The sequence below is a fragment of the Nansenia antarctica genome, assembly GCF_963989245.1.
Source record: "Nansenia antarctica genome assembly, chromosome: 6".
Taxonomy (NCBI): domain Eukaryota; kingdom Metazoa; phylum Chordata; class Actinopteri; order Argentiniformes; family Microstomatidae; genus Nansenia; species Nansenia antarctica.
This window is the reverse complement of record NC_137676.1, coordinates 7,538,923-7,559,609: the sequence shown is the minus strand read 5'-3', so window position 1 is coordinate 7,559,609 and position 20,687 is coordinate 7,538,923. Positions and strand designations below refer to the sequence as shown.

The 20,687-nt window shown below is 41.3% G+C and overlaps 3 protein-coding genes across 4 annotated transcripts in view; 1 reads left to right on the top strand and 2 right to left on the bottom strand.

Moving 5' to 3' along the window:
- Positions 1-2,693, bottom strand: part of LOC308159742 (chemokine-like protein TAFA-4) — a gene marked incomplete at both ends in the record, with an annotated part of 2,800 nt that extends 107 nt beyond the window's left edge. The window contains 3 exons of the mRNA XM_080533557.1: positions 1-33; positions 558-713; positions 2,573-2,693. The exon at positions 1-33 is cut by the window's left edge and continues 107 nt beyond it. Coding sequence (XP_080389683.1) covers positions 1-33; positions 558-713; positions 2,573-2,693 — 310 coding nt within the window. The remainder of the gene's footprint in view (positions 34-557; positions 714-2,572) is intronic.
- Positions 2,694-6,091: 3,398 nt separating this feature from the next.
- Positions 6,092-15,913, bottom strand: LOC308159389 (NEDD8-activating enzyme E1 catalytic subunit). 2 transcript variants are annotated; one of them, XM_080533168.1, is made up of 18 exons: positions 15,876-15,909; positions 15,727-15,765; positions 14,780-14,903; positions 13,587-13,667; positions 12,995-13,077; positions 12,667-12,747; positions 12,447-12,490; positions 12,051-12,115; positions 11,469-11,624; positions 11,116-11,218; positions 10,875-10,988; positions 9,971-10,024; positions 9,170-9,206; positions 8,983-9,064; positions 8,454-8,554; positions 8,234-8,297; positions 8,079-8,133; positions 6,092-6,627 (listed from the first exon to the last, which is right to left on the bottom strand). In XM_080533168.1, exons 1-18 carry the CDS (start codon positions 15,893-15,895, stop codon positions 6,539-6,541), a joined length of 1,392 nt encoding a protein of 463 aa, XP_080389294.1. In that variant the 5' UTR covers positions 15,896-15,909; the 3' UTR covers positions 6,092-6,538. The 2 variants fall into 2 exon arrangements, with proteins under 2 accessions (XP_080389294.1, XP_080389295.1); XM_080533169.1 differs by lacking the exon at positions 15,727-15,765 and having other exon boundaries at positions 15,876-15,913.
- A 944-nt stretch (positions 15,914-16,857) lies between these two features.
- Positions 16,858-20,357, top strand: LOC308159390 (PRA1 family protein 3-like). Its single transcript, XM_080533170.1, has 3 exons — positions 16,858-17,049; positions 17,948-18,165; positions 19,253-20,357. Exons 1-3 carry the CDS (start codon positions 16,868-16,870, stop codon positions 19,426-19,428), a joined length of 576 nt encoding a protein of 191 aa, XP_080389296.1. The 5' UTR covers positions 16,858-16,867; the 3' UTR covers positions 19,429-20,357.
- Positions 20,358-20,687: the final 330 nt, after the last annotated feature.

Sequence of the window (20,687 nt, the reverse complement as noted above, 5' to 3'; positions counted from 1 at the left end):
TCTGGCACCACCACTTCTGGCGAACGATAGACGCTGGAGAGGACACACCACAGTGAGCTTCATCACGCGCTTCAACCGGAGAGAGAATTAATAACGTGTGAAACCGGCGTAATGTGTGAAACAGCATCTGGCGAAACCGGGAACAAGTCGGTGAGCAACGCAATGGATCGGGTGAGTAATCCCCACTACTTTACACTGACTAAGTAGTAGTGGGGATTACTCACCGAATCCATGGCATTGCAATACTTTGGCTTGACTAGCGAGTGTGTCGTTGATTTTCCACAACGTTGACATTTATTGACATTTTTCTGAATAAAAGTCTTGTCTAGTCGGTTGCCGACTTGTTCCCGGTTTCACCGGCTTTCACCGGCACATGTGTCTAAACCCCTGTTCCCGAGGCCCCCCCCGACTGATTTTTTTTATAAATAAGAGAAGATTTATACATCTATATACAAATGTATTGTTGTATAAACCAAGTTGCTGCAATAGACACCCTTGAAGTAACCCTTTAAGAGACTGGGCTCAAAGTAAAAACCAAGCTGCTTGCTCCTGTATACCTTCCACACAAGAGGGTTGTGCCCTTGTTGTCCCAGCCACCTGACCAAGGAAGCAGGAACACTTGACAGTTTGAGAGCGCTCTTCGATCTTGTTCTTGTTGCAGCAGCGATGGGCGGCCACCACTTCACACGTGCCTGTTTTCTCCTGGGAAGAACCTGAAGAGGAGGAGGAGGGTCGGGAAAGATGATTCAAGGAGAAGAAGAGCAATCACCCGAGTGGCAGTTGGTGTGAGAATTTTTTCAATAGTCAATAATGGGATGTACAGTTGAACATGTTTGCGCATGTATGGAAAGCATAACCACACAGCTCTTGTTTGACTTTCTGTGTTACTTTTTGAGTGTGAAAAAAACAACATACTCCTAAGTAAGTAGCCTTGAGAACCAATTCGGTTGTTAAGTCTGACGTCAAATGTGACGTTTAGCAATTTCCGGGTCCAAACCAGAAATTCCCTGCACCAGAGTACCAGTGTACTAAAGCGGTAGAATGACAGTTCAATCGTTTTTTAGACTCGGATCTATTCATACAACAAGGGACACAGCACTTTCCCGTTTTTCCCATATTTGTCAGCGTCTTTGAGCCTCGGAAAAGCGCTATACAAATATAATGAATTATTATTATTACTAAGGCATTTCGAAGACAGCGCCTCAGCCAACTTTGGACTCGGAAACACGTCACGACTTAACAACCGAATGGTTCTTGAGCCTAATGGCCCATAGGGCAGGAGCCTATCTCTGTTTCCATAGCGTGAGGCGGCTTGATGTACAAGTACACCCCCTGGAGATGACGCTGGTATGTCGCAGGGTGTTACCCCCAATCCAACCCGAGTGCCAAGCAGGGAGGCATCGGGTACCATTTGTATAGTCTTTGGTACGACTCGGCCGGGGATCGAACTCACAACTTCCCAAAGTCAGGGCGGACACTCTAACCGGAAGGCCAACGAGCTGGTTTCTTGATGTATGCTTGGGGATGAATCACCCTCCCTTGCCCAGGTCCAGTTGTATAGTATATAAACTGAAGCTCTATGCCTCAATATTGCTTCAGTATTATCACAGTGTGTTTCATTGTGTTTCTGGAGCTACAGCGCCCCCATGAGGATACAACCAACATTACAGGGAACACAGTGAAGATAAAGTAAGTACGCAGCAGTTCCCACTGATTTCAAATTGGGGTCCGCTGAGAAAATCCAGCTAACCTCTATGATTTTATAAATGAGACACAAACATTTGTATTTCCAATGACACCAACAGTGTTTTGGATTAAAATGCAACCAATTCCAGGATATTTTAGGCGATTAGAATAAACATGGATGTCATTATGTGTTGGCATAGTCAGCAATCGATATTCTATCAGATTATTGAGGTCAATTTGGGGTCACAAGACAAAAAAAGGTTTGCGAACCCCTGAAGGTAGGGAAGATGAACAGAGAGACATCAGAATGTTCTTCCACTGCGGTCAAACAAGGTTTATGAATTAGATGAGTGAGTATGCAAAAGAAAAAGTCTAAAACCGTTTTTCTGAATGTTTACAGTAATAAGAGATTTGGACAGTGAGGATTCTGACCTCTTGACATCCTCAGTTATTTATAGACTTCTCTCAGTATCGATGGCGCATTGAGAGAGAACACCATGCATAATGCATCAATATTACGCGCCACTTGGTTTTCAATTACTGTTAAAACAACTATTTGGTCGGTAGATTTCGGTAATGATTCTGCAACGGATCAGCAATGGATCTGCCATGGATCAGTTCCGAATAAAACCGACAAATTGAATTGAACGATATTTTAATACAGCCGTTCTGTTGTGTTCTTAAATGTAATCAAACCAGAGCAGACAAACAAAACACCTGAGACTTCACTCTATGGAATCACATTGCACCATCCTGAAAAGACTCTTAGTTAGTTCTGGCCATGCCCGGTCCCTAGTGAAGCCGGCTGTAGTGTGTAATGGTGGCCAGGAGCCATAATGAGTCCCTGGGGGCCTGGGGGGAGGGAGATGACTGGTCTAGGACATACCTGTCTGGCCCCTGGAGCTTCGGTTGCTGCCGGTGGACACTGGTTGGCTGTGGAGGATCACTACACAGAGGAGGACGAGGCCCCAGTGTAGCGGCCGCACCAACACACGGCCTAGCTTCATCCTGCCTGCACAGCCACCACAGAGAGAGAGAGAGGAGGCCGGGGTGTTCACTGGAAAGCATAGGAAACATATGTTTAGTTACATCAGTTAACATAACTTCAGTGTGTTGAGAGTACAAACAATTGGCTAGTTTCAAATGTTGTTATTCTATCATACAGAGAGTCTATGTGTATTACAGCAATCTTCTCCCAACATTTCGTCTTGACGAGGTGCATGCCCCCCAGTGGTCCTACTGTGCAGAATCAAATTCTGGGGTAAAGTGGTGGTACAGTAAAGAGGTGAGGAAGAGTTTATAAGGGGTTTATTATTTAAAAGCTCTCTACCTTCCCGTTGCACCCATGAGAAGGTCTGATGCTGAGACAAACTCATTTTAGACCAACCACTTTGCTTAGACCCAGACTGAATAATCCCAGACACAAATAATATCACACAGAATCATCAACCAGCTGATGACGCCACCACTATTTATGTTTTACCAAGTACGGACCTGCACTGATATGTCTTGACACCTAACAACTGTATTCTGACACCTAACCACTTTGTTTCTGACACATAGCGACTTTGATCTGAGTGACGCCTAACCACTTTGTTCTGACACCTAGCAACTTTGTTCTGACACCTAAACCACCTGATTCACTCTCTGCACATTCATCACATTAGAATAACCCTCCCTTTCTCAACGCTTGGGTGAAAAACATGTCATCTCCGTTGCTCAGATTGCCTCCAAAGCATTTCAGCGAAAATTCACTGAGGTATTTTTAGTTACACACCATCTGTTCTTCAACAACAGGTCTCATTAAACCTGTAACCGTGTGCAGTAGCCTACCTCACTGGTGTACCTCACCTGCGTGAAAACCTATCAGAGGATGAGACAAGGCCAGCGCCAGCGGGGGTGGGCTCTATCCACCCAAGCGTGCGTCTTGCCCCCCCCCGGTGAGCGACGCGTTCTTTGAGATTACCGCCGAAGGCAACAACTATGGCTACCTGACAACCTTGCTGCTATCACCCCTCGCCCCCCCTCCTCCTTCCCCTAGCCTTGCCCACCCAAGGCGCTGGTTCTGGTTCTGGTTCTGGTGCCAGGCCCCGGAATGAGAAGTTATCCAATTACCCCCGTGGACTAGACCCGCAATATTAATAACCTTACCTCTGTGATAGCCTCACACTAGTCTCAAGAAATTAGATTCTGGGGTTCTGAGCGTATACGTGATATAGTACTTCAAAATGAATTAGACTCAAAGAGATTTTTTTCACCACTGGTCCCAAGGGAATTCACTGCGTTGGAAAGGGACTCAGCAATGTTGCTCAGCCACCTGTCAATGCCAGAGAGAGAATCTGTTTTGATAAGAGCTCAATCCCCCAGAGGGATAGGCTTGTAGTGCTATTCACCGGAGAGAACATTGTCGTATATTTTAAATCCCAAACCTATTTGATTCGCTAGTGAAGGAAATACATATGAGGGAGGAGAAATTAAAGAGAGCATTTAGTCCAACAAATTTCTCTCAATAGCCTTTGACCTTATATTACAGTACTGCACTGCAGGGGAGGCTGGTGACGGTAGAAAGTGGAGGACGGGCTTATTGTAATGCATGGAATGGAATAAGGAATGATATTGGTTGATACCATTTTCCATTCCATTTCTCATTCCATTCCATGCATTATAATGACCCCGTAACTCCAATTTCTACCACCACCAGCCTCCACTGCTGTACTGTGACATGCTAGTACAGTATGAGGGTTGGAAAGTATGGAGCTAAAAAGGGAAATATGACCTAATCAGCACCTATAGGCGAGGGAAATTGAGTTGCTGTTGGTGCTAATATGACAACGATGATGATGACAACGATGATAATGATGATGATGAAGTTGTTGTTGTTGTTATATTCTATTCATATTCAAAATGCTATTATCTATTTTTTTTTTTTTACATTTTGATGCAAATTCGTCTTGGTAATCTTAGTATTCTAATCCACAGAAACACCCAACCAAACTCCCAGTGTGTTTAAATGCCAGATACCAGAAGCAAAGTATTGATATAATATGGACGTACACAATATAATGGTCCATATAAATATAAATATCACATTTAGATTGAATACACAATTACTTACCTTTCTGTTATAAATTGGAGTAATTACTTGTTGTCCATTACTTGGAGCCATTGTTGTAGCACTTTATTTTCCTGATAAAGTTGTCCATCAATCTAATATTTGTATCGGTAGCTGGCCATCATTGGCTATATGATATATTGTAGAGTTAAGGCTATTTTTTCCACTGTCACAGTTTTAGAGCTCAAACGTTTCGGTTTTGTACAAACCCCAACTGTGGTGAGACACCTGTCAAATCGCTCTCAAGTCTTGTCCGTGATGTCGAAATAGAGCCCATCCACATGAAACGGTTGAACAATCCTGGATGACTCTTCCTTTGAGTTTGTCTCTGTAGGGCTCAGAGTGCCTCGGTGTGACAGCTCACAGCTGAAGAGACCAAGTCGCTCCACTTCTCTAAGTATCATACATCCGTTGACAGTCCGAAAATCAATTCGGCACTGCCAGTTTTGTAGCCTGATGCGCTATGGGTAAATAATAGGCTTATAAAAAAAACGTTCACGGCTCGAGGTGAATTCCAATCCAGTCGAGTCCTCTTGCATTCATGCTTGATAGACTGACTCCTCTACAAACGTACAGAGATCATAGCGGGCACTCCAGTGGGTAACGGGTGTGAGATGATGATCTCGGACACAAGCTGTGATTGTGAGATGTTTTTCCCCCAGAGCTAAATTACTACACTGAGTGAAAAAACGCGACCACTTGCTCATGATTCCGACTTAACTCGACAGGCGGGCTATCCGCTCATTAAAAACTTAATCAAAAACCATCTGTTTCTTCTGAGAACTCTTTCATTCTGATGCTAAGAGGCTTATGCGTGTTGGGCTCACAGTGGTACGGGTGCACTCTGTCCACCCAAGTGACGGGGGAGTTTCAGCACCGTGGACAGCGCCTAACGCAATGGAATAAAGGCGCCCGGCAGTTGTTCCCCTTCATCATCCGAGCCGGGTATACCCCAAGACCAAACTTCCTTCACTACTCAAACATGGTCTATCTATATAACCTACATTAAGTCACCATAGCGCAGTCTAATTTGGGAGCGAACCCATGAATATGTGATCATAATCTTAAAATAAAAAGTGTTATTTACTGGTTCTGCCCTTTGTACAGTTTGGGCTCGTAAAACGATCCCCCAAAAACGTCATATATTTACATATTATTCAGTAACGACTAACATAGACTAGTTATACTAGTGTTGCGTTGTAGTTGTAATGCCATCTGGCGCACTAACTTATAAAAGACATATTTTTCAAACTACTGCAACTTCTTCATGAAACATTAGAGTCCTTTGGGACACAGACATTTTTAATTAGCAAAACACTTAATTCAGCACAGTACACATTGCATTATTCTGTGAACAGTATGAAGTGCAGCTACTGTTTGTTTACATAGTGAGGAGGGGAAAACATCCAGAAACAATAATTGAGTAGTACAACATACAGAAAAAAGATGTTCACTGAATGCTTATACAGTAGCCATCCAAATAGAAATTCAAATCCAGATAGTGTGAGGAATACAAATGTATGTTTGTTTTTTGAGAGAGAGCATGGGTCATATGCGGTGCCAGACCTCCAAGTATGGTTAGCACTTAAGACAACAGACTGGGAGCCGAGGTTGTATTTACATTTTTAGAGTAAAATATATTAACACGTCACTGCGCCATTCTCCCCCAATACAAAATAACAGTTGTTGCCCTACAGCTGTGTGGCTGGTATTTGCTTGTGTTTCACTTGATCAGGAGGTTTAGGAGGTGAAGTTAAGCTTGAAGAGAACGGTCTGTGGTGTGGTGACATCTGCCACTGCTAGTTCCTGTCCATCAGCCAATCCAAGCTCTGCAAAGAAAAACAACAACAACTACATCTTCAACCAGGGGGGTATTCCACTAAAGGTGGATCAGTATAGCGAAGCTATAAATAAATGCGGCGCTCAGGCAACTCGAGATTGGAATTCAAGCCTCAGGTGATTTCTCGAACGAGGATCAGCCTTGTGTCATCAGTGTTCACAGAAGACAGGCTTACAAATCTTCGATATGGGCGCGTGCACGCAGACATAAAAAGCCCAGAAGAGTCGATCTGTCGAAATGAAGATACTCCACTCTGCAGGGGTACTACATTTGCGCAGCATTCCGAATTATTGATTTTTATGAAGACGGAAAAATAAGATGTAAAATAGTGCAATACTGCCGCAATTAACAAGGCGAGGGAAATGGTTTGGCAAGAAATTGCTGACCGATTAAATGTGTAGGTCATACTAGCCCCAGTTATTGTTATATGTTCATATTTTAATAAATGAATATTACTACTGTGGTGATATAAGCAGCAGGCTACAAAGCTTTATATCGCCACAATGGCCTAGTGGTACTGACCGCTGCCACAGGATTTATTCGTCATTTTTAGACGTGGTTCGAATCCCGCTTCGGACACACTTTTTACTGCATTTCGTTGTCTGAATCTAATCTAAAATCTCATCTAAAAAAGTATGTAGGCTATAAAATTATGGTGCAGGCTAATTTACAAGAACTGACACGATTACAATGGTGTTTGAAACCTTTGCATGAAATCTTCGGTTAAATGTAAAAAAAAAAAAAAAAAAAGAATGACTCAAGTTTCGAACTCACAACCTTTGGAACTAGAGTCGGCTGCCTTACAACTACGCCAGCCAGACCGCTGTGATGACAGCAATGCAAGTTGAGACAATTACTTTTTTTTTTACACTCTTTTCTTTATTAATCTATCGATCTATCTATCACACTTTCAAAATATCAAGTTATCTATCACACAATCAAACTATCTATCGATCGATCACACTTTCAAAATATAAAATTATCTATCTATCACACAGTCAAACTATCTATCTCGTGTGAAGTGGGAACTAATATTTCCTAAAAGACACATGAGGAACTGTCATTCGGGGTTTAGTTTCCGCCTGTGAGCCTTTTTTGACGCACGGATGACTATAGCCTGTGTTTTAGCCTGGTCGGGAGCAGGCTAATTATATCTGACTCAGAAGGAGCTCAACCAAGCAGCGAATTATTTGAGCCACATTGATGGCACCGAACGCAAGCTAACATTTTCGAGGCTTAGAACTTTATCGAGGCTTAGAACTTTATCGAGCTTTGTGGAATAGGGCCCAGCCTGACCCAACCATGTGCTCTTTCTCACACAGACACAGACACAGACACACACACACACACACACACACACAGACACACAGACACACACACACACACACACACACACACACACACACACACACACACAGTATTTGAAAAGCCATATCTTACCTTTCAAAGTTTTGCAAAGGTTGGGTCTAGTTCTTTCTTCAATAGAGGCTACACCCTGAAAACCACATGACAGTATTTAGTCATTTTAGAGGGTAGCTCCATTCAAATAACTAATAACTGTTCAGACTCTTCACACTATTGATGTTTTACTGTACCTGTAAATACAGTGTCTTATTTTTCCCTTCCAAAGTTGTTGTGATGGCTGGAGATTTCATTTGTCTGGAAAACAGAAGTTGCATTCAATATTCAATTAAATTGTTTAATTAAAAGTTTTTACAATGATGTCTCAATTTAAAAAGTAATTCTGAAAAAAACCAGCATCTCCTGTATTAACAGACAGCGTCAATGTCGTGTAAACATAGCAGGTGCACTCACAGGGAGGCGTTCTCTGTCAGGTACTCCAGCACCTCCTGCAGTTTGGCCGAGGGGGGGAACTGTAGATCCTGGGGCACCTGGCTGCAGGCCGAGCAGTTCTCCTGTCAAAGCAAACATGAGGAGCGTGATGTCACCAGACTGTAGTTCATCATGGCACTAACCTCTCTCCTTACTACCTGGGGGGTATTCCATCAATGTCACTAAAGGAAAATCTTTTTTTATATATATATATATATATATTATATAAGTATCGTGAGTGCTGCAAAACTGACATGGGAAAGGACATATTTGGCTGCTAAATGTACTCCCACCATGAAATGATTACTTATTTTCTTAACACGTTTTTATTGAAATGTTCCCATAAGCACAACACAATACATTTCCATTCCAAAAACGTATCATCCGAACGCAAAAACAAAACATACTAATCAAAAGTCCTCACATCACACCAACACGTCATAACAATAACCATCAGAATTCACAGCTACAAAAGGAACCCAGACAAAACCATTCAAGTTAAATAACCAACCTTCCGCTCTGCTTCAAAGGTGTAGGTGTATAATCCATCCACGTCATTAAATACCAGATAATTATTCAGAGGAATATAAGCGCTGCAAAATCAGAAGGAAAAAAAACAACAACATGTAAATCTAGTCAAGACATTTGGGGAGGGGATAATGTGGTCACTGTGCATGCGATGGATGTCCAATACTGACCTTGAAGCTATTTTAAAAACTTCAGTGGCACAAGTCGCTAGAAAGCAGAAAACAACGTGTTACTTTAACTGTCCAACAAAGGTGCGCATTACACTTTCCAAATATCATCACCTTCTTAAAATAATAGCTTACGTCACTTTTGAGAAAAATACTAGATTAGCTTCAGTTTATTCAGTTTTTCGCAAAACTTGAAAAGAAGACTTTCAAAATAAGCCATTATTTTAAGAAGGTAAATATGTAACGTATATATCAAGACAAGTCAAGAAAAAATCTTCAATATCCTTAAGTTTCTTTGGCTGAACAGCATCCACTTATAAAAACACAATACACATTTAAGAGACAAACATTCAACACATACAACAAGAAAAGTACAACATAGCAAAACACATCATCATTAATTAACCGTCTGTAGGCTACATCATAATAAAGTGTATTGTCCCAGATAAGGTGCACTGTGCAATGTGCAAAACAGTAAACAGCGGATAGTTTCACAGACAAGGCTTAAGCCTAGTCCTGGACTGAATCACACTTTCAATGTAAAATCTGTATTAAAGATGCTTTTTAGTCCAAGGCTAAAGGCTAGGCTATTATGCCTTGTCTGTGAAACCTTAAGTGTTCTGCTACCGGCTTAAGTGTTCATTGTAAAACAGAACAAGAGCCCCAAAAAAGAGCTATATATATCATACAGGTGTGATTACTATCTATAATAAATACCACAAATACATGTTACTGCCTGTGTCTGTTTATGACCACTACTGTGACAGTCCACTGCTACTTCTTCTATAATGAAGAGTTTCTTACCAGCAATTACGGCATTAGTCGACGCCACTGCAGGGATGATTCTCTTCACAACACCTGCGGCACATGAAGTAACCATGAATGTTCTCATCCACTGTGGACTGATTTCTACAATCAATGCTTGCCAGCAGGATTGGGGTCAATTCGATTTACACTCATTCAGTTTGATGAGTCAAGTCAATTGAAAGTCCAAATCAAGAATCAAAACATTCTATATATATATATATATATATATATATATATATATATATATATATATATATATATATATATATATATATATATATATATATATATAAAGGGACTTGCCCCCAAACCTGTATGTAAACATAGCTAGAAGCTGACACAGCACTAGTGTTGACCAGGAACAGGTTATGTTTTTCACTTGACAGTAGAAAGAAAATTGTAAATCAACATTCCTATCAGTCCTTGACTATGGGGACATCATGTACATGCATGAGACCTCCTACACTTTGAAACAGTTAGATTCAGTCAATCATTCAGGACTTCAGACCTCCTCATCCTCACTACCCCTTTGTACCGTTTCTCCACTATAAATAAAATGTAATTTAAATAAAACTTAAATAATAATAATAAATACTTAAAAAATGGTAACTGCCAATAGCCCCTGGTCATAGGATAGATTACTTTTTCTTACGATGACTGATGGATAGATGATTCACTTACTTCAAGTGAGTCACTTTGAATAAAGGTGTCTGCTAAATGCCAAAAATGTAAACGTAAAAATGTAACTTTAATGTAACAAATTGTATTACAGGTGATAAGTTACCGATTAGGGATGAGAGGCCAATTCTATAAGCAAGGCACCCTTGAAAAAGAGACATTGGTCTCAAAGGGACTTCCCTGAAGGATAAATAAAAACAGTGCTGTACAGTGAGTTGCTCACCCTGAGTTAGTCTGTAGGTGAGGCCTGTGATGTTGAACTCAGCAGCTCTCTCCTGAGCCTTCTGGAACACCCACTGGATGTGCTCTGGATTGTCCCCGTCCAAGACAACACCATCTGGGGCACAGGGAGGGGGGAGTCGGGGTGTTATTACCTGCTGTTTGTTTATTATAAGGTTATGCGGGTACAGTTGGCTACACAGCATAGTTTGAAGTAGCATGATGAGACTGTTTGGAAGACATACCTCCAAACGGCTTGTCTTTGGGCCACTGTAGCATTCTGACGTACTCTACGCAATGCTCGGGTAACCTTGGCATGGATGCGATGGTGCACATGGGGAAATTAACCTATGGACCAAAAGAAACAGAAAATAAACAAAGAAATCAAGCCTGTATTGTTTTCACAGATGGGTAAGAGCACATACATACTGTACAGTATCACTGTTCACCTAAAAGGGAGAAATACTTCACATTTTAAGTGTTTCTAAGACTGACTTTAGATCCTGGGTCCAGGAGAAAGAAAGTATGATTATTATCAGTATAAGTACTGATTCCTAGCAGAACATGCCACCAAGAGGTGTTGCAGAGCTGGGAGCACCTGGGGCGGGTACAGCTCAAGGGTGCAATCAACGCATGCCGTCATGCCAGGCAGAATGACCCGGGCGTTGCCTTTGAAACCCTCCGTTCCTCCATCGATGAGTGGTATGATAGAACTGGGGTCCAGAACACCATCCTCATAGCTTAGCAGGGATAACTGAGAGAGAGAGAAAGACCATTAGAGCAGACATGCTTTTGGCATGGGAATGTTCACACATGCTGATATAATGTTCACACAGTGATCATTCAAATCGAACAGTAAAGACATGTTGCCGTTGTATATTGTTATTCAAATGAATTAATGAATTAATTAAATCTTCATTACCCCAAGAAAGAACAAAATGTGTCTTATACATAAGACCATAACAAAAAAGTAGTGTATCAACACCAAAACAGACATCAACATCATCATCATCATCATCATCATCATCACCTCATGGGCCTACTGTGGACTACATAAAAGTGCATGTGGCAGTGCAGTCAGGTCACTGGTCGGCCTCTATTTTTATTGAGGAGCCCTCTCTGCCAATAACAATGCTCGGTCAGATATAACCGCTATAACCGTGTAAAAAGAAATACATACCAGCATTCCATTCATCCAGCGCCTGGCAATTATGGAATCTAGGCCGCAGACAATGATGTGAAATTCTATAAAAAGGAGAAGAAAATATGTAGAATGCCTTTACCATATGCAGTGTTTCCCATACATAGGCAAGACTGTGGCGGGCTGTCATAGTCTAATTTTGTCCCGCCATAGTCTAATAACGAACCGAAAGTATTTTTAGTGCATTTTTTTTTTTTGTAGCACATTTTTTTGCACTGCTTGCGCTGTTGCGGAAAGTGTTCAAGCAGGTTCAACCACTACCCGCCAATTATTTCCCTGACCTTTTTTACACTGCCATATGGGATAAAGCTGTTTCATGAACATCTACTTGTTCTAACAACAGTACAAATGTGTGTAAATTAAGACTGTACTTACGTCTATAGAAAGACTCGTCAAAGTCTTGAATTTTGTTGAAGTGTCTGGGCATGTTGTTAAGCACAAATATAATAAACCTGATGAAGATACTTTTAATAAAGTTTCCAAAGGCTGCAGTCTAAAATCATAGATTATATAAATACAATTCAGTCACTCTACCGTCTAGGTAAATGTTACTGTATGTGTAAAAGAGCAAGAGCATGTCAGTCACAAAGGATACGGGACAACATCACATCCAGGGATACGATTGTTGATGTAGTCAGCAGCCACATTTGCCTTTGGTCGGCCAACATCTTTGGGCCTAAAGAGAGATGTGTGCGTAAAAAGAACAAGAAAGAAAACAGTAGCAGAAAAGTATTTAAGTAAACATTCAGTATGCTTTCACTATAAACCATGTATATGCTATTCATCTTCAAACAGGGACGAGCATCAATATGAGTTAAGTCACATTTGAACACTACTGCAGGCTGTTATTAAGAATTAATACCAAATGCATTAGGACTATGTCTTTGTGACTATGAGGAGAGTGAGGAAACAGTGAACCAAACCTGAAGAGGAATTGCCTGTTGAGGTTGGAGATGTCTATGGTGTCCATGTCAACCACATGAATGTGACGGAAGCCTGACAGGGACTAGAACGAGGCAGAGCCACATTAGGATATACATATTATATTCACATAGAGACAAAACAAATGACGACATACAAAAAGATTCAGATTGTTAACATTGTATTTTTACATTTTTGCCATTTAGCAGACGCCTTTATCCAAAACAACAAATACATTTGTCTAAGTAAGTGAATCATTGATTCATCATAATGAATTATTATTATTATATTATTATCTATGCTAAGGTCAGGGGCCATTGGCAGTCATAATGCTATTAGAAGAATGACTTTTGTTGTTGTTGTTGTTGTTGTTGTTGTATGCATGTTGATGGCTGGATGTGAATGATGTTAATGGATGGATGTGAATTATGTTAATGTATGGATGTGAATGATGTTGATGGCTGGATGTGAATGATGTAGATGGCTGGATGTGAATTATGTTAATGGATGGATGTGAATTATGTTAATGTATGGATGTGAATGATGTTGATGGCTGGATGTGAATGATGTTGATGGCTGGATGTGATCTCGTACCAGGTTTTTGAGCAGCTCACAACCAAGCCCGCCGGCTCCGATGACCAGTATCTTGCATCCGTCCAACAGGAACTGGAGAGACTGAAAGGCAAATCAAAAATCATGTAGTAAAAAAGCAACTGTTATGTTAAAGATCAACTTTTAAAACATTATTACATTTATATCTTTGACATTTAGCAGACGCTTTTATCCAAAGCAACTTACAACAAGTGAGTTACAACATTAGTCTAAAGCAAGTGAATCATCTATACATCAGTTATCATAACAAACAAATAATCTATGCTAGGGCCATGGCTGATACTTAGTTTGAAGCACAAGGCTGCCTCCTTAACTTCAAGGAGTGTTTAATGAACACTTATTTAGTATTGTCTACTATTCCCAAATAATGGGGTGGCAGGTAGCCTAGAGGTTAGAGGCCGGCTAGCAATCGGAAGGTCGCTGATTCGATCCCCGCCTCAGGAGGGAGCCGGATGTGAGCTGGTGACTGGAGGGTTGCTGGCATCATATCAAAGGTGCCTACCACTGCTGTTGTGCCCTTGAGCAAGGCACTTAACCCCTAATTGCTCTAGGGGTCACTGACTATGGGTGACCCTGTGCCTAGAGCAAAAAATACATTTTGTTGTACAAAGATTGAACCTAATCTACCTCTACTGTTCTTGTTACCTTTGAAGATGTCACCAGTTATACTTAATAAATTATATTCAGCTGTATTAAGTATATTATAGAATGTAGTTTGTATATTATGTAGATCCACCTTCCCTTATTCTATTAGCCATCTTGGCGTGTTATGGTTGTAATGTTTTCAATTAGTAATGTATGCTGTTGTTTGTCTCTTGTCTGTCTGTATTTTGTCATAATTGTTCTCTTATGATTTCTGCTGTTATGATTGTATTATTATGTTAGGACACTCTCGAAAACGAGATGATGCATCTCAAGGGGTTTATCCTAATAAAGAAATGTACAACTGGGGCGCTTAGGTGGCGTAGCTGACCACGTAACCGCAGGGTTCCCGGTTCAACTCAGGCCGCGGACATATCCTGCATGTCATCCCTTCTCTCTCTCTCTCTCACCCATCCTTCCTGTCAAATCTATACTGTCTCTGTCATAATAAAAATGAAAATATGAGTGGGACTGCCCCCAATCAGAAAAAAAAAGAAAAAAAAGAGAGAAATGTACAACTAATCTAAGGTTACCTCTGTGCTTGGCTCAAAGTCAGGATGCGTGAAGGGGCCGGGCCTCTCCAGGAACTTCTTGACGTGGTTCCATCTGCCATCCCAGTCCCCGGCACTGTCCATGTGACCTCCATCTACAGCCATTCTATACACAGAACACAACAAGATGCTCTGATGCACATATCAATCAGCAATAACTAACATATTTATCACATCCAATAACTTGATGCTGAATGGGTGGTGTGTCGATGATGAGTTATTAAGGTGTGTGAACTGTGAACTTAGTAGAGAAATCAGACTACAGGCTTATTGTAAATTCATGGAATGGAAAAAACATGTGTTTGATATCATTCCGTTCATTTACAACGAGCCTGTCCTCCGATGTGTCCCTCTTGCCAGCCTTCCCTGAGTTAGATGTTGCTGAAGTCGAGTATAGGCTTTTTTTGTATATCTGACATGTGTATCCCTGTAGCGCTACAGCGACACGGATACAAGTGTCAAATAAGAAAAGCCAGATAGTGTCAAATCGGCTAAGCTAGATAGTGTATAAATACAGTAATAGAAGCAGTCCTTTGTGTGTATTAATCACAGTCCAGCAAATGGCTAATCGGTAATCAATCACAACTGATTTATTCCAAAAACTAGCTGCTAGTGAACTAACTAGGCCGACATAGAACTTGCTTAGCTCGACAAAGCAATGTGAAAATTCATGATTGTGCACTAATCTGCAGTGATCAGGATGCGTGCAGCAGCAGCAGCAACAACAGTCTCATTTGACACTAGACACTCTTTCGTAAAGTTGCTTCACTCCACGAATAGCATTACTATCACTAGTGCTTTGGCCAATTCATAAAACTAAGAGGTGAATGAATTGTTGTCATAATGAATTTTCACACTCCCTGCGCAGCTCACAAGATGTTGCGACGCAAACCTGCTGGCGAATGTTTTTCTAGAATTTCGTCACTAACTTCTCAGTCAGCTCCTCTATTCTCCTTCTTTTCTTCTCCCTGAACAAGAGAGAATAAAAGAAGGTTTCAAGCATGCTTTGTGTTTGACAACAGAATACCAGACGATTCTGTCCGCTAAAGATGTGTTTTTCCACCCTTTTGGTACTTACGGCTCCTCAGCATCCGCCATACTTTCACGGTCCCATGTCCTCCGCCAGCTGCTGTTGTTCGCGGGGGTCAGAGGTGCGTATCTGTGTCCCGTTCAGTCCTACGAAGGAATTGCTGCGTAGAATACTGCGCAATGTGTGACGCAAGGTTTATTCTTTTGGGGCTTTTCTCGCCCCCTACTCTCGCGAGAATTACAAGTTTATACCAAACGTGGTTTGCTCGCGTATGGAATGTGTGATGATGATTACTGTAATAACCTTAGAATCGGTGCAGCAGCATGTATTACTGGAGTGTGAGGAAATATGAGGAGCAGAGAGGGCTGCTGAGTTCAGCAATTCATAGGGCTAAATTGGGGTTTTACTGAGGAGAGTTTATTAGGAAGTGCAATCAAAATGGACAAACAGGTCATTCAGTATTTGAAAGATACTGGGTTGATAGACAAGATTTAACACCACCCCCCCACCCCCCACTTTTGTTTACTTCTTTCAAACCTGCAAACTGCGACACTTTAAATGAATGTGCAACAATACTATGTGCAATATGACAACCCTTGTGTACATAAGGTTCAGATATAGGAAATGTTAGGATATTTATAGCATAGCATAGAGTACAGCACAGTGTTTTGTTGTATAGTATAGTATAGTGGATAGTGTATATAGCCTTTATTTATGTAAACCAGCTCTTTTCCCTTCTTGTTTTTAGTATTTTTTACCTAGCACCAGGGGAGCCCCCCCTCCTAAATTTCGTTGTATGGTAGCTGTACTGTATTAATGACAATAAAGACCATTCATTCATTCATTGATTCATTCTTTCATTTTAAAGTTTTCCCTGTCAAATACACCGTCCAAACACAGTCCGGTAGGTGGCGGTAATGCGCCTCGAGTTGGTCGCCAACCGCCATTCAGATTGAAAAGAAGAGGAAGAAGAAGAAGAAGTATTTTCGCGAGATCAGCTGATCTGTCACAACACTCCCGCAGCAGTGAACTCAGCAGCAATGGCTGTCAGGATGGAGCTCGCACCACTGCGACCATGGGACGACTTCTGCCCGGGAGCCGAGCGGTTTGCCAAACCTGACTTTGGCGATTTAGCCAAATGGAACAACAGGGTGATCAGCAATCTGTTATACTATCAGTCGAATTACTTCGCTGCGGCGATCGTGGTTTTCCTGATCGTGGGGTAAGTGAAGTCAGCGAGCTGGTTTAGTTTAGCATCAGCAAGTCATCCAGCTGCTCGTTAGCTAAGCTAATTTGATTAGCCTGCCATCTCTGACCCACACCCATGGGCCCCAGTTACTAGTAATGCATGGCATGTCATTTCATTTTCACATAGCAAGCGAGCAATGTTTTCCTCTGTATATATCTATGCATGCCTTTCTTTCACAATAAGTGATATGCAGTCATCATGGCTTTAAACCAGTTGGCCTGCTAAAAAAACAAATGCATTGATTTACTTTAATTGAGTCAATTTACTTGACGATAGACTATCGTTTCTCTTTAAGATCTAATCTTGGTCCATAGGGATGCTTCTTAATGTATGCCAACGCTCTGAAAAAGATATATAGTTATAGATATATATACCATATATGTGTATCTTTTTAATACTTGTCACTAATGATGTCATTGTTTTTATGTTCAATGAAACATAGGGTGTAGCCCCCCTGTCCTTACTCATTTACTCTCTTTTTCTATTAATAGTTTCTTGAGGCTACTTGACAATGCCACATGGATGCTAAGTCGTCCTTGCTGTGAACTCCCTAGTGTCTCTGATGTTGTGTAGGCCTGCATACAATAGTCTATCTATGCATTACTGACAATTGAAGAACAATAGATACCTGATTTGATGAAACAACAGGGTCAGCGTTCTGCATTCATCCTGAATTGCATCTAGCTTGGTTTTAAGAAATGGCCAATATAGAATGCAACCAATGTTTTTTTTTTTTTTTTAACCAACCACCAGGTTGTGCTATTTATATGTAGCAGGTCTTATGAATCCAGCTTTGTTTTGCATTCCCATGGATTCATTATGGCTCTGGTGTAACCTGGTTGTGTTTTTTTATTTGCTATTATTTCTGTAGGTTTATGAACCCCCTCGGAATGTTCCTGGGAGGTGCGGTGGTCTCTCTTGTCTTCGCGGGCTCCGTGTGGGCAGGAGAGAACAAGAACTTCGTCAAGAACTTTAAGAAGAACAACCCTGCTCTGTTTGTCATCGGGGTCATGGGCACAAGCTACTTCCTGTTGTCACTGTGTGGCGGCGTGATGGTCTTCATCTTTGGACTTACCTTCCCCTTGCTCTGTGAGTTTTCATGATATTACACACAGACTCTTAGAGTATGGGTACATGCTGTTACTCTGTTGCATAGACCACTCTTTACTTGACCAGAACCCAGTCAGTTCATGTGGTCAGAAACATATCCAAGCCGCTAACAATAATAGAGCGATAGAGCACAGAAGTATAGCCTCGGCTTAGCTTCTTTTTCCAGCTCCGTTGGAATATGATACAAACTGTTCTTGTGAGAGGTGAGTCATCGAGAGGGAGGAGATACAGATGATTCAGGGTGTCCTTTGAGGAAGCAGGTTTTTCCAACATCTCATGCTATGGTTTCAGTAAACGTACAACGTGGAAACTCTGATTTGGCAATACATTAAATGTTTCCAAAAACACATTTGTTAGAATACAAGCGCTAGATGTTAGATCCTGGAATATATACAGTATATACAGCAGCACAGAACCAACGAGCTTGGCTTAATTGCGGGTTTGAGTAGGCCTAAAGGATCACAGGCAACAGCTGTAGTAACGTTGAGGTGGAAACAGGAGTGCAGTCACACCGTCAGAACCCGTCCCACGAGGCCTGTTCTGTGGCTCGTGCTTGTGTTGACCGGTTGCTATGTACCGTTGACGTAGACAGCGCTTCATTTACTGGCTGACATCATGCAGTCAGCATCTGTCTGTCTGAAGTGAATTAAAAACGATCATCAAGCCTGTCAATTAAACATGTTACTCTGACATTATATATTGTAATGTATATGATTATTAACATCGTAGTAAAACATTACACCTGGAAGATACTTCGTCAGCTCAGGAGAACCCACTTTATATTGGTGTCCGGCTATGTTTCAGTATGGAGCATATCTGTCTCTCAGTTGGTAGAGCATGGCGCTAACAACGCTTATATTGTGGGTTTGATTCCTGCTGGGACCATACATACATAATTTGTATGAAATAAATAAAAGTACCTTGTAGATCAAATGTATTTGTAAAAAAAACAACGTTTTTAGGTCCTCTGTGGGGTGGGGGAGGGGGCAGGTGGTTGGGTTAATAATACAAATAATAGTGATTAGTATGGAGACTCATCGAGCCCCTGTCCTCTCCCTTGGTGCAGTGATCCTGGTCCATGCTTCTCTGAGGCTGCGCGGCATCAACAACAAGATGGGGAGCAAGATCGAGTCTGTCGGGCTGAAGAAGTCGCCCATGGGCTACATCCTGGACCTCCTGGACCAGCAGGAGGAGAAGATGAACAAGATCCAGGACTTCATCGAGAGCAAGTTGAAGGACTGAGGGTGAGGGGAGGAGAGGAGAGGAGAGGAGAGCGCCTCAAAATGGCGCCCTCGTTCAACTTCCTCAGCACCATCCAAAGAGTGTTGGATTTTTCTCACCTAATCGTGTCAGTTGTGTGGTGTTGCATTCCCCCTATTTATCATATGCCTTTTTTTGTTGTTATACTACTGTTAGCCTCTATTATGGACATTTATTTGTTTTAGGCCAAATTACCTTTTTATTTATTTGGATTCATTTTTAGAAAGATTTGCACACTCCTGGACAGTATGGATCAGGTTTTGGAGAAAGGCACCCAGCACAATGAAACGAGGCATGAGCATTCCTGTGTGTGTGTGTGTTCAATATCGTTGTTCAAAATGAACTCAATACACTACAATACAATGTGTCATTATTCGATCGCATATACAGTAGCCTATATGCAGACTCTAATGCTGAGAACACTACACTGTTGTGACAAAATAAAAGCTGCATGCCATAATGCAATAATTATTGCACGTTTAAACAATTCTGTTTATCGTAGCTAGATTTATACTTTTTTTTGTCTTTTTTTTTTTTTAAGATTGCAAATTCGTGTCATAAAACAGAGCTAATCAGAACCAATCCGTTTGCTACCTCAGAACGTCTTTAAATCCTCTTCCAAAGTGAAACCGGTGTTTCTGGACTAGTAGACCCCTGTATTCTTTGGCCCAGTGACTGCTTATTGACAAAGAGTAGCAATAATCTCCCTCTTACTTCAGACCCTGTGGGTTGGCTATAGAGAGAAATACTCTCTGATCATGGCTATGCAATACGGGGAAAAAGAATGGCAAATGCAGCTTTATCATAATTACTTAGTCATGTAGCGGCTAGTATGGCTATTGAGGTTTTTACACTTTCATGTCTAATGTGTCACAATACTTCTGTCACTGTGCTTAAGCATGCATTTCTCTTGTCGCTGAAATGTAGAGGAACCGGAAAGTCTAAGAATTGTACTCTCTTATACTTGTATAATGGGATGTAACAATAAACTTGATTCTGATTCTGATTCAACCACTGTGTTTGGCACCAATGCATTGATTGGCAAATCAGTGGATTTATGTAACACTCACACACACACCAGATTGAAGCTTGTCAGGGCATTTCTGTGTGAAAGAGGTTCTCTGATTAGTTTTAAAATGACCCTTCAGCAGATATGTAGACTTAATTGTCCTCCCTTTAGATCAAATAGACCATTCCTCTAGTACAATGGTGGAGCCATGGTGGAGGAAAAGATGTTCTCA

Coding starts and splice junctions, on each gene's coding strand:
- LOC308159389 (XM_080533168.1), bottom strand. CDS start 15,895: ATGGCGGATGCTGAGGAGCC. Junction 13,668..14,779: donor ACTTTGAGCCAAGCACAGAG/GTAACCTTAGAT, acceptor TTTGCCTTTCAG/TCTCTCCAGTTCCTGTTGGA. Junction 11,625..12,050: donor GCTGGATGAATGGAATGCTG/GTATGTATTTCT, acceptor TCTCTCTCTCAG/TTATCCCTGCTAAGCTATGA.
- LOC308159390 (XM_080533170.1), top strand. CDS start 16,868: ATGGCTGTCAGGATGGAGCTCGCACCACTGCGACCATGGGACGACTTC. Junction 17,050..17,947: donor GTGGTTTTCCTGATCGTGGG/GTAAGTGAAGTC, acceptor TTATTTCTGTAG/GTTTATGAACCCCCTCGGAA. Junction 18,166..19,252: donor ACTTACCTTCCCCTTGCTCT/GTGAGTTTTCAT, acceptor CCCTTGGTGCAG/TGATCCTGGTCCATGCTTCT.